The 12954-nt window shown below is 34.0% G+C and overlaps 2 protein-coding genes and 1 long non-coding RNA gene across 8 annotated transcripts in view; 2 read left to right on the plus strand and 1 right to left on the minus strand.

Moving 5' to 3' along the window:
- Positions 1–5843, plus strand: part of Sos (Son of sevenless guanine nucleotide exchange factor) — a 32983-nt gene extending 27140 nt beyond the window's left edge. For 4 of the 6 annotated variants that reach the window (XM_080154683.1, XM_080154682.1, XM_080154687.1 and 1 more), the window contains 9 exons: positions 457–583; positions 978–1196; positions 1715–1842; positions 2266–2710; positions 3016–3108; positions 4147–4215; positions 4685–4874; positions 5229–5372; positions 5739–5843. In XM_080154683.1, coding sequence (XP_080010809.1) covers positions 457–583; positions 978–1196; positions 1715–1842; positions 2266–2710; positions 3016–3108; positions 4147–4215; positions 4685–4874; positions 5229–5352 — 1395 coding nt within the window. In that variant the 3' untranslated portion in view covers positions 5353–5372; positions 5739–5843. The other 2 variants (XM_080154685.1, XM_080154684.1) reach the window with 2 other exon arrangements.
- LOC145314675 (signal transducer and activator of transcription 5B-like) overlaps positions 1–12954 on the minus strand; it is a 160437-nt gene that overhangs the window by 93339 nt on the left and 54144 nt on the right. The gene's annotated exons all lie outside the window — the stretch shown is intronic.
- Positions 7014–10048, plus strand: LOC145314681 (uncharacterized). The gene is made up of 2 exons (XR_013877843.1): positions 7014–8969; positions 9102–10048. It is a non-coding gene; the product is annotated as an uncharacterized LOC145314681 (long non-coding RNA).

The following is a 12954-nucleotide window of genomic DNA, read 5'->3' on the forward strand; positions in this document are numbered from 1 at the left end:
TTGCCGGAGCTGGAGCAGTAATTTTTGTTAAAAAATGGCTCCGGGTTAGCTAAATAAAGAGATTTTTATTAATTACAATTTGGTAACTCTGGTTTGTCAAGTGCAAATGCCCCTTTTAAGTTTTTCAAGTCCATTTTTATCAAAAATTGAATTTTTAAAACCTTCCAAAGTCAAAAAAAATATGTTGTTTTTCTTGAATTTAGGTCGGAGCCGGAGCCTCCATCTTCATATCTTCATTGATTTTGGTGCGCACCAAAATCAAACGGCTCCGCAACGCTGGTTTTGTGTATCTATCTAAATATTTGAATTTGTCCTTCTAATTCAAATATTTTTTTATCTTTCCATATCTTACATACTATCTATCCAAATCTAGGTTGCTGAGATTATCAGTGAGATTCAACAGTACCAGAACCAGGCCTATCTATCTATCCATACTTACTAACTATCTATATATAGGTTGCTGAGATTATCAGTGAGATTCAACAGTACCAGAACCAGGCGTACTGCCTGCAAGAGTTTCCCAAGCTGAAACATTTCCTGGAAACTCTGGAACCATTCCCGGAAATGCATGGCAATGAAATCACAGGAAATTATTCATTTTTACTCATTGTTGCTGTATTTTGTGTTGACTCATATGGATTGGTTGTCTGTAGGATGTTGGCTATATTATATATACTAGGTACACCAAAATGACACCATCCCTCCCTATTGATGTTAAAATTTTCATATTAATGGTTTAGGTTAACATAAATTATGCAATAACGCTGAAATAAGCTGAATGAGGTATATTTTTCACCTTTCCAACCATTCAAATGTTTTTTTTTAATGTGTTACCTATCGTTGTTTTTATGTCTAAATGTAGTTTCAGAAATTTATGTCTAGAAGTTTTTAGGGGTTTTCATGCCTTTACTACACATAAGAAATGAAATTTTCATGAAAACTAATCAAAAGTCAATTAAAATGAATAATTGCAATGCCAGATTACCTATGGGGCAAGTCAATCGAGATCGAGCCCCGGTCCTCGGACACGATCAAGCGTAAGAACCCAGAGCGCAGGTGGCCGGGCCTCAGCCTCAAGTCGCCGGGCGTCAAGCCAAAGAACCCGCCCCACCCCCTGCCCAAGATTCCGGGGGGCTCCTCAAGACCGAGCAAGGATGAATCTTCCCCCTTGAGTTCTCCTAACTACGGTTCCCCAGGTAAGGGATGGATATATACAGGAAAGTGTTAGATTGACTGATAGATCAATATATAAAAAGGCAAAAGATAGATTGCTACATTGAGAAAAATCCTTATAATAAAGTAAAAGGATCTCTATCTGTCTGTCTATTTGTACCGAATGATTTCGCTAACCGCTTAACCGATATGGTTCTCCTTTACAGAGTATCTTCTCATAGGTCCTGGGAAGGTTTATAGCTATTTGGGGAGAAGATACAACCACCCTCATAAGAGAAATCGCCAAAAAATAGAAATATATACATAATAATATTTTTTTGGGTAAATAGCTGTTCTTTAAAGATTTTCTCTAGGGGCGTAGCCGCTAGTAAGCTATATAATATAGACACAAATAAAAAGGGCAAGTTAGTCACAGAAAGACGAAAAGATAAACAATGAAATATGACAAACAAAAGTTGAATTAATGTGGATGTAATAGATAGACAAATGAAAGATGGAAAAATGTGTAACTATTATTTATAACTATCTTCTGTTAATGAAGGTGGTGCTACAACGATGACCAAACAGTCTCCCGTGTCGACGCCTGTCACTCCTAGTTTCCACCAATCCTCACCCCGCTGTGCCAGCGATGATCCTCTGGCCCCCAGGGAGGATCCTATCAAGATACCGGTAAGATCAACAAAATGGTTTCCCTCATATGGCATATGGACCATTTATAAAAGTGATTGGATCTATTACTTGGAACTATTCTTTTATAGAATAAGGACCTTCTTTGACCATTATGCACTACCAAATTCTCTTTATTACATTTGACTTTATAAAGCAAATATAGGAAAACAAAATTTGGATAATAGAAAGATAACGAAAGAGCGGGTCGTATTTTCTCAGCTGTTGATAGGTGTTTTAGGTTAGGTTAGGTAAATGTTAAGGATTGCCCCGCATGGTTAGGAAAAAGGCCCAGTAGGGTTAGAGCCCCACTTTTGAAATAAGAGAAAAGCTATTGTGAAAATACGACGCAACCTGCTACTTCGTTTTCTTTCCATGATCCTTTTTTAAATTCTTCAAATTTTTATTACAATTTTCTTAATTTAGGTTATGTTGCCATCTGGCCCTATGGGTGCCACCTCTAGCCAAACAGCGTTGCCAACTAATCAACAGCCAATGGCGGCGATGGGTAAACCGCCGCCGCTTCCGCCAAAACCGCGTGTTGGCGGCCCACCCTTGCCGCCCCGCGAATCATCTTCACCTCCCCCGGTACCGCCGCGGCTTCCGCCATCGCGACCGCCGACAAGTTACGGCGGTGGGTTTAAACCTCCGCTCGAATCCCGGCCACCCTGCATTGAACCCGTGTTCCCGCGACGGAGTGTGGACAACAGTTCCAACCAAGCCGCCGCCTCCCTCCCGCCAATTGTTCCGCGGTCTCGCAACGGCGAGCCGTCGCCGCGTTGGGTCGAGCAAAATCAGCAGTCATCGCCGCACATCAGAGGGTTGTCGGCTCCGCCCCCGCCTGACAGAATTGGCGGATCCTCGGCTCCAGGTAAGAAAAGAAAGATCAAAGGTTCATTCATACAAATTCAAATAACAAGGACAATTATGTACTCTCTAGTAAGTAGCGCAGCAATGAAAGGATAATAATTTTATAATAAACATTAATAAAACAGTTATGCCAATCCTTCAATAAAAAAGTAAGCAATGCGTCATTTTTACTAATTCTGAAGGACGTACGGATCACTGAAGGTTTACACTGCCAATTGATAAATCATTTCATTTTAATATTTGTGTAATCATTATATAAAGCTAGGAATACAATTATGCATTAATAATAATTATAATACATTTCAGGTTCAGCGTCCTGGAGAACTGGCAGTCATGGAGGTAGTGGGACACCTGGAGCACTTAGCAATGGTCCAGGTTCTGGTACACCTGGCAGTGCAGGTACATAGATAGATACTATAGCTAGTGGGACACATGGAGCACTTAGTAATGGTCCAGGTTCTGGTACACCTGACAGTTGAGGTACATAGATAGATAGTTTGATAGTGGGACACCTGGAGCACTTAGCAATGGTCCGGGTTCTGGTACACCTGGCAGTGCAGGTACATAGATAGTGGGACACCTGGAGCACTTAGCAATTGTCCGGGTTCTGGTAAACCTGGCAGTGCAGGTACATAGAAAGATAGATAGTGGGACACATGGAGCATGCAGCAATGGTCCAGGCATGGTACACCTGGCAGTGCAGGTAAAAAAAGGAGTTTCTATCAGACGGGCTATTTTTGTTTTTATTTGCTTTTTTGACTTTTTTATATTACAAGAGTCAAATTTTTAGGACTATATAATTTTCCAGAAATTCAACTATTTTTAGCTGACTTTAACATAATAAAGGATATAGGATATACGTAGACAAATTAAAGGGGAAAATTTTTCGTCGATTGAGATTTTAATATGGACCTTGTTTATGGTTAGTTTGTTCAGTAGTAGGAGGGGAGAAGTTTGGGTAAAAGGGCTGCCAGCTACTAGCATCACTTCATCAGAGTACATGAAAATTGGTGCAACATCCATGTAATAATATATCGATTGTTTATGTTTAGGAGGCGAGATGGGGTCACATTTCACCTTTGGACATTATTTACACACACACTCTAGTAATGTGTTTATATTTACTTACTTACTTGATACTTAGAGGAGAGATGGGGTCACACTTCACCTTTGGACATCATTTACACACACACTCTAGTAATGTGTTTATATTTAGGAGGAGAGATGGGGTCACACTTCACCTTTGGACATTATTTACACACACACTCTAGTAATGTGTTTATATTTAGGAGGAGAGATGGGGTCACACTTCACCTTTGGACATCATTTACACACACACTCTAGTAATGTGTTTATATTTAGGAGGAGAGATGGGGTCACACTTCACCTTTGGACATTATTTACACACACACTCTAGTAATGTGTTTATATGTTTAGGAGGAGAGATGGGGTCACATTTCACCTTTGGACATCATTTACACACACACTCTAGTAATGATACTTCAGGTATACATTGTCCCTACACTTTTGTAAATGTACCTAGTTTTTTTTAAAACGCCAAAGTTTTCTTTTTACAAAGGGGTGGCAAGATGATAAATAATCATCTCAATTCTTATTCGTAAAACACTGGGATAAAGGGGGACATTGGGCTGTTTATTACACTAGCACCAAAAGTTTTAGAATAACGATTTCTAACAATTTTTTTGGCTTAAAAACTTAGGGGACTATTATTGAATTTGGATTGGATGGTTCATTAAGTTGAGTGCTCAAGCGTTTTAATAACTAAGTATTATTTACAAAGGGAATTTATGTATAATAATTAGGGATGTATATAAATATATCGGCCATTGTCTTATCCCTTTAGAGCATTGGCGATACCTTTAGTTTGTTCTTCTCTCCCAAACAAAACCTAAATAAAAAAACAATAAAATAAAATATATAGGTATGTATTATAAATAATTTTGATCTTTTATAGTACCTGGGATGTCTAGTGGCGGGCACAGTATGTACGGCTCTCTCTCCTATGTACCTCATTCATCAAACCCTGCTGGAGTAGGAGGACACCACCAGCAGCAACAACCCAGCTCCCTGCAGGGGGGAGCTCCTCCTCCCGTGTCTCCGTACAATAAGTCAGTTGTCCCGGGCGGTAATCCCATTCCCTCACCAGGAAAGATACTTTAGTGAATTTTTGGCGGTTTGCCTCAAAGTGCCTAGTCGATTACAGAAACCCTCCGCCCCCCTCCCTTACTTTTAAAAATATAAAATAAGGAAAGATCTCATGTGTTAGTGTTTTACTTCGAGTTAGGTTATATTTTGGTACAGGGTAGCCCTGCAGGAGTTAGTCATAAGGAAAAAAAATCATTTCATGATACTTCCAGGAACAATAAAAAAAGCTATACATAACATTTTTATAATAAGACAAATTGCTTTCCAAAAAGTAAACAATTTATCCTCCATATTATATAGGTATAAAAGTCCTAAAAAATCTAGGAATCATCAATAAAAGTATCTGTGACTGTAGGAAGCCAACAGCCCCCCGGGTCTGCAGGACCTGTGCTGCCGCCCCGACCAAGCACTCACATGTCTGCGGGGGCCGCGGCTGGTATGTTCTATCATCAAAGCAATAATGGGTCACCCAGCTGAAACCTAATTCTTTGCTTTAGGTAGGATTTTCATTTTACTATGCCTTTTTATTTAAAAAAAAAGGCATATAGTTTTCACTTCTTCCAACAATCCTTGAGTAGATATAATTTTCAGCCAATTGATTGTCTGATTAAGTTTTAGTATAGGATGTATGACTGAACTTGTTTGTCTGTTTCTATTAAATTTTGCTTATCTTTGCCTTTTTTTTTGGTATATTCTATTTGTTTGAAAATAATTTGCAGATGTTCTTTTGGGTTTGTATGTCTGTTCATGAAAGGACATCAATTTTTATTTTCATGTCAAAACGGGCATCAGTTTTTATGAAAACTAATCTTGTTTTCCTTAGGTATTTTTGTAAAATATTCAATAAATAATATTTGTTTCAGATGCAACTGTTCAAAAGACCCCTAACAGCCAACATTTGTTTAAATCATAAACCAGCGATTCTTTGCACATCATCATCCTTGTTAATAACAAACAATTTCAGAAGATAGAGAGAAACAAAAATATTCAAAAAATATATATTTCCAGTATGGCTTGGAAACTGATCAATATCCGCTGGATTAGAACCGGTTCTCGGCCATACTGAAAAGTTATTTTTAGCATCGTATTACAGACTATTTTCCTTGATTAATAAAATAAAAGCCATAAAATTAACACCAGCTTTGTTAGCCCGGGCCTACAGCCAATCGGGTCTAACATAACTGGTATTAATATAAATTTTCAATTTGATATCTGCGGAAACCTGACTATAATACGATACGAAAAATAACTACCTATTATTTAAATGATAAATCTCTTATATACCTAGCATTTGAATTTAATAACTTAAGCTCATGAATGTTTTAAGTAGGTTTAATATTAAAATTAAAGGCATTTAGTTAGTTAATATAATAATAATATAAGAGTTCAATTTTATGTTCTAAATATTCTTATTTTATTTAAAATCTCTGGTTAAGCACTGAAAAGTGGACATTCTATGAAAAATATCATGTTGATTTCTCTGTAATTTACATAATCTTTCTCATAAAAGGCTCCCCTAAATATTGCGAGGCTGATTAATTATAAAGAAATAAAGCAAAGAGGAGTATGCACGAACCAAAGCAAGTGAATCTAATCACCTTCCAGCACTGATTATAAATGTGTTTTTTATAGATATGCTAGGGTTAAGTTTCATATCATCAAATGTTTTGTTAAGTTCAAACTGCTGTGTCAGATGAGTAAACTTTTTCAATGAAAAATGTTAATTTAGAAAAAGGGATTGTATTATTGTTTTGGCGTTTTATTTTATTTTAACGTTTGAACTCAACAAAACAATTGATGATATTTCATAGAAAATCATGGTGAAACTTATTTTTTTAGTTGGTTTAACTTTATCAAACATAACCCTAGTATATACCTACATAAAAAATATTTAGAATCACTGCTAAAAGGTGCTTAGAATCACTTGCTCTCGTTCGTGCATAGTCCCCTTTATCTTGCAAACCTCCCCGGCCCTCACAACTCCCTCTAAACTTGTTTTCAAAGTTGTTGCGTATATGATAATTATGTAATACATGTTAATGTGATGTACTCATATGAGTGGTAAAGTAGCATATTATTATATTAGTAGAATTTATAGATGATGTTTAAGAAAATGCCATTTCTCAAAGTTGTACTGTACATGGTCATACGCAATATTGGAAGGGTGACACAAATTTTAGATCTCCGTTTTCGCGGTTTGAGAAAAATGCATAAATTAAATAATATTTTATTGCTAAAATTGATGTATGAAATTTGCGTCACCCTTTAATATCGCGTATGACCTTGTACGACTTTGAGAACCGGCATTTTAATACTCCTCACCAATTTATATACCATAGGGTACACTATAATACACACAGTACACACTCCTATGTGGGACATGAGTTTCAACTCTGTGAAAGAACCCTAGTATATATACCATAGGTTACATCATAATACACACTTCTCTGTGGGACATGAGTTTCAACTCTGTGAAAGAACTCGAGTAAATATACGATAGGGTACACCATAATACACACAGTATACACTCCTCTGTGGGACATGAGTTTCAACTCTTTGTAAGAACCCGAGTAAAGGTATATACCATAGGGTACACTATTAATACACACAGTACACACTCCTCTCTGGGACATGAGTTTCAACCCTGTGAAAAAACTCGAGTAGGGACAGATATACTAGTGATTGTTGTTTCTAACTATGCAATAATATTTTTAAATTCAATTAAGAACAATCCACACAGTTGTTCACATATAGCTTGCTAAAAACACGGCGACGTCTAAGCTTTTTATTTTAGTGGGGGCAAAATGAGGGGTTTCTAAGGTTTGATGGGGAATAATTTAATGCATCTTTTAAAAAAAATTTGAGGAGGAAAAATAAGGGGTTTCAAAGTCTGAGGGGATAGTCAATAACAAAAAAAATTATGTTGGAAAGTGTTTGACTTTGAAAGGATAATTTAATGTACAATCTCAATTACAATAAACAAAATTACCACTCGACTCCTGAAGATTAATATGATTAATATTTCCACTTTATTGCAGAACATGAAAATCTGGTGTAACATCCAAGAAATAATATATTTTTGCTTTTAAGCAGAGTTGAAACTTAGAGAGAGGGGACTATGGGATGTTAATTACACTAGTCCTCAAAGTTTTGTAATAACGTTTTCTTATTCGTTACCTTTAAACTTTGGGGACTTGGTGAATTTTGATTGGTATGTTTAAGATATGGGTTCAAACGTTTCAACCACTAATTAATCTATAAAAGGGGTAATTTTTTGTATCATCATTAGATCCCTGCTTTTTACCAGAGTTGAAACTCGTGTCACACTGGGAAGGGGTGTGGAACACCACTATGTACCACAACATAAATGATATTCATAAAAAATACATTATTTATATTAGTTTATTAATAGCATAGTACAAATTAAATATTTCTAATTCATTTTAAAATAAAATGTTTATATTTTTGGTTGCATTACTTTTGATTTTAGTATAATTCTGATGTTTTCAAAGGACAAAACTCTATTGAACTTCAATTATCTCTACCCTTCCTCTAAAATATAAACAGATAAAAAGTATTTAAAATTAAGCCAATAAGCGAAACGTAAGTAAAAAGTGTAAATAAGATAAATCTATAAAAGTGAATCTCACTCTAAAAATAAGAAATATCTAAAATCAGATATTTCTCCAAAAAGCAGATTTAAAATAAAAAATTATCGCCAAACTTAAACACCATGCGCAGCGCATACTATGTTAAATGTTTTGTAATTTATTTCTATGTTTAATGTTTGTTAAAATTATATTAAACAACTTGGTGATATCAAGAATGAAAGCAAGGAACGGACGCTTTAAAATTTTGGTTTTCTGCGGATTTTCTTTCGACTTAACAGGTTCTTTTTCTAGTATTGCTTCGAAACCGATCAATCGAACCGGTTACTAGAAAATAAATTAAATATTAAGATTCGCCAAAAAGTCAAAACATTAAAGCGTCTTTTCAGAAGTGTTAAAAAATTAGTTTAAAGTACATATCATGAATATTAATATATTAATTATAATCATACATCGATGGACAGTAATAAAATGCCGTTTCTCGAAGTAGTAAAAGCGATGATTGCAAGATTATCTAATTCGCGTTGATAAAGATGATTATTTTTCAAATCGCGATTACTAAGATCTGAAATTTGCGTCACCCTTCCAACATTACGTATGACCGCGTACGATTTCGAGAAAAGGCATTTTACTACTGTCCATCTATAATCATCCATCAACATACACACATGCAGTCTGAGGCTTTCTAATTCTCACAGGGAGCAACCAAAGCAAAGACGTCCATGGGGTTGTTACCCCCCTCAAACATTGAAATCCTTCATTCAATTTATCATCCTATAAAGAGGGTCATTTTTTTCGCACAATTCCTTGAAGTTGGGTGTTGGGTTGTAGTTAAATGCTTTTAATGAGACATGAGTAAAGCTGTTCTTAATTATTGACCATTTGGTTATGAATAAGAACACTTTGACTTCATCAGAGCATTTGACTATAACCAACACCTAACTTTACGGACTTGCGCGAAAAACGACGCCCTTTAAAACAAAAACATCAGATTTTCACTCTCAAACCTTTGAAACCTCTCATTTTATCCCATTCAAAAAAAAGCTTGGACGTCTTTGCAACAAAGGGTCAGTCATTATGAATCATTCATTTTAATTTCAACCCATAAAAAGTAATTCATAATGATAAACATTTCGTTTTTTTTATTTGTTTTATAACTGGTGAATTTTTTAGGATAAGGTTTTGAAACAAAATATTTTTTTGTTCATTTTCTTAACCATGAAAAAATTAGGCATTATTTGAATCAATTGAATTGTATTTAAAGATTTCTGAAGTCATAATAATGTTTATTTTTATTTCTTTCTGAGGTGTTAAGGTGCCAAAATTTGATTTATTTGAAAATTTCATAAATTGTAATTAAGTAAACAATAGATTCTTGGGAAAATTTGTATTTTTAGAATATTAGAAAAATATTAATTTATGTAAACGATGTAGTTGTATTATGATCTCTAAAAATTTTATCATTAAAAGTAGTATAAAGTTTTTTTTTATATATAATACATAATATTAATATGAAATACATGAAAAAATAATAATTGACACAATAAATTATTATCAATGTTGAATAATGTTTTTATTGCATTTAGATGTAGATTAAAAAGTTTGGACACGGTTAATTTGTACAGTTTTTGGTTCCTATCTATTATAGCTTTTTGACATCATATCCTTTTTTAAAAAGAAGTAAGGCTTTTTTGTCTATAGCATACAATTTCGATAACTAACTTCCCAAAATGGTTTCGAAACCGATAAATATCTGTTGGATTAGAACCGGTTCTCAGCCATGCTGAAAATTCTTGTATTGTATAATATTTTATACAGTTTTCCACAAATAAAAAATGTACAATCATAATATTAAAACCAGTTTTGTTAGCCCGTGACTTTAGCATCTAGGGACAAAAAACAGGTTTTAATCTTATAATTGAACCTTTTTTTAAAATCCGCAGAAAGCTGTTTATAAAACGATGCGATAAATAACTATTCCCTACCTTTTCGAATCCTAGATGGTAGAGGCACTGTCGCTAATGTATATATTGAATGGATTTATAACCCTAGATGGCCAATCACACATAATTAACCAACCGTCCAAGTTAGAAAAGAAATTTTAGCAGACGAAGACTTATTTTTAAAATTTGTTTAAATGGATTCAATTCCATAAATAGAGATAATCTAGAGACACCTTGTCTAAATCAGCCAATAGGAGAATAGTGAAGGTATTAAGAATAAAGCTAGCTTTCTAAAAATTAACCCGTCAAAAAAATTCATCGCGTAATTTCTTGAATAGATCTCGTACATAACAAAAAATAAACATTAATGGTTTATGTCTGCTTTTCAGTTTGACGAAATATGGGGTCAGATGGAGCATCTACAATCTACATGTACATACTATGTCTATTAATCAGGGATCCATGGATGGGATAGTGGACATAATTGTCCTTGTATTGTTTTATGTGTTTGGTCTACACAAGGTTCTCTCTTACATGGCTCTAAACGGATAAGACAATGGCAGATGTACATCCCCAAAGTTAATACACAAAATTACCCTTTCTGTAGATCAGAATTGGAGGTTGAAACAACTCAACCTCATAAACCAAACAATCAAAATTGAATTCATTTAAAGTCCCCAAAGTTGTTAAGCCAAAGAAAATGTTATTATAACAATTTGGGGACTTAAAAAAATAATAATGTAATAAACAATTGGAGGTTAAAACGTTAGGAAACTCAACTTCATGAAACAAACAATCAAAAGGGGTAGTTTCACGAAATGCATTTGAACATAATTTAGTGAACCGCATATTTTTGGCTAGTTAATGGGTGAAACTATATTTATATGGCATATATTTGAAAGAATTTCAATTTTCTAACATGTAGTTTTGAAAATATCAAGACTTATAAATCGTCTTTTTGTGATATATGCAATTTAAAAAGACGATTTTCAAGTCTTGATATTTTAAAAACTACGTGGTAGAAAATTGAAATTCTTTTAAATATATGCCATATAAATGTAGTTTAACCAATTAACCAGGAAAAAATATGCGGTTCTCTAAATTAAGTTCAAATGCATTTCGTGAAACTACCCCTTTAATTTTAGTCCCCAAATATGATAAGACAACGTTAGTATAAAACTGTGGGGACTGTTGTAATAAACAACCCATTGTCCCCTCACTCTCTCTCTGATTCTTCTACCAATTCCATAAATTGGATCACATACGCCCAGTAGACCAAGATTATACGTAAGTTTAAAAGTACAAGGGTAAATAACCACAAAAATACTGCTTTTGTTTCAATGATTTCTTTGATTTGTACATTTAATTTAATAAACCTAGTTTTAAAAAAGTACAAAATACATACTGTTCAATATCGGAAACTGCATTAACCCCCCAATCCTTAAATGAGCTTTCCTTAACTTTTGGCCTGACCTTGGTTACGGCTTGACCAACACACTTTACTTTCATATTGTTCATATTATTCTACGAGTTGTATTAGCTAAAACATTTACCGTTTCTGCATTTTAAACATAGACGCATAATTAAAATAATTAGGAAGAAATTTTCGCGATTTTATTTTGGGTTCGAATAATGTTAATCTAAAACTTAGTTTCTCTATTTAGTGGATACGAAAGGGAAGGGATTACTATTAAATCGAGCCTCCACTTTCGATTTCAGTTTTAGGTATATAAAATTTTTAAGTGAATTTTATTTCTTTTTAGGGTAGATTTCTCCATAGTTGCCCTACATAAAAATACTTTAAACATTCCATAGAACTATAGAAAGCTTTACTGTAAAGTATGAGCAAGTGTTACATTAATTTATCATATATTGTGCTATCTCTATAATATTATTTTAGTTGGCTTAGATGAACACTTCAAATGAAGACAAAACCCAAAGCTAAATGACTTGTACTCTAGTCATATAGTTTAGTTTGTTTTTACTCTTTTGTGAATAAATGTGAATAAAACATTTCCCAGCATATGGCTGCGAAACCGTTTGATATCTGATGGATTAGAACCCAGTTCCCAGCCGTACTGAAAGTTTATGTATCGTATTGTAGACAACTTTCCAAGAATATAAAAATAAAGAAAACATAAATTAATTATTTTCGGCCCCTTAAGGTTAAAGCAACTCATTTAATCTTATAAATTTTTCTTCTAACACCCGCGGAAAGCTGTCTATAATGCGATGCGATCAATAACTAATAAACACAGTTTGCTTTTTTTAATGAAAACTATACTAACTTTTTATTAGTTATATATAAAGAGATCTGTTAGAATATTATAATTTTCAATGAAGTTAATATTTTATAAATTAATATTCTCCAATCAAGATTTAATAAAAAGAACCCATAGTTTTTAGTCAACGAATAAGTGAACGTGTTTATAAAATAGTTGGGACCAGTTTAATTTATCAGGGAGGGGGGTGACATTGGGGACACTAGTCCCCAAAATTTATTATAACGTTTTCTTATTCGTTAGCTT

This window comes from Acartia tonsa, chromosome 3, assembly GCF_053477335.1.
Source record: "Acartia tonsa isolate MP-2025a chromosome 3, ASM5347733v1, whole genome shotgun sequence".
Taxonomy (NCBI): domain Eukaryota; kingdom Metazoa; phylum Arthropoda; class Copepoda; order Calanoida; family Acartiidae; genus Acartia; species Acartia tonsa.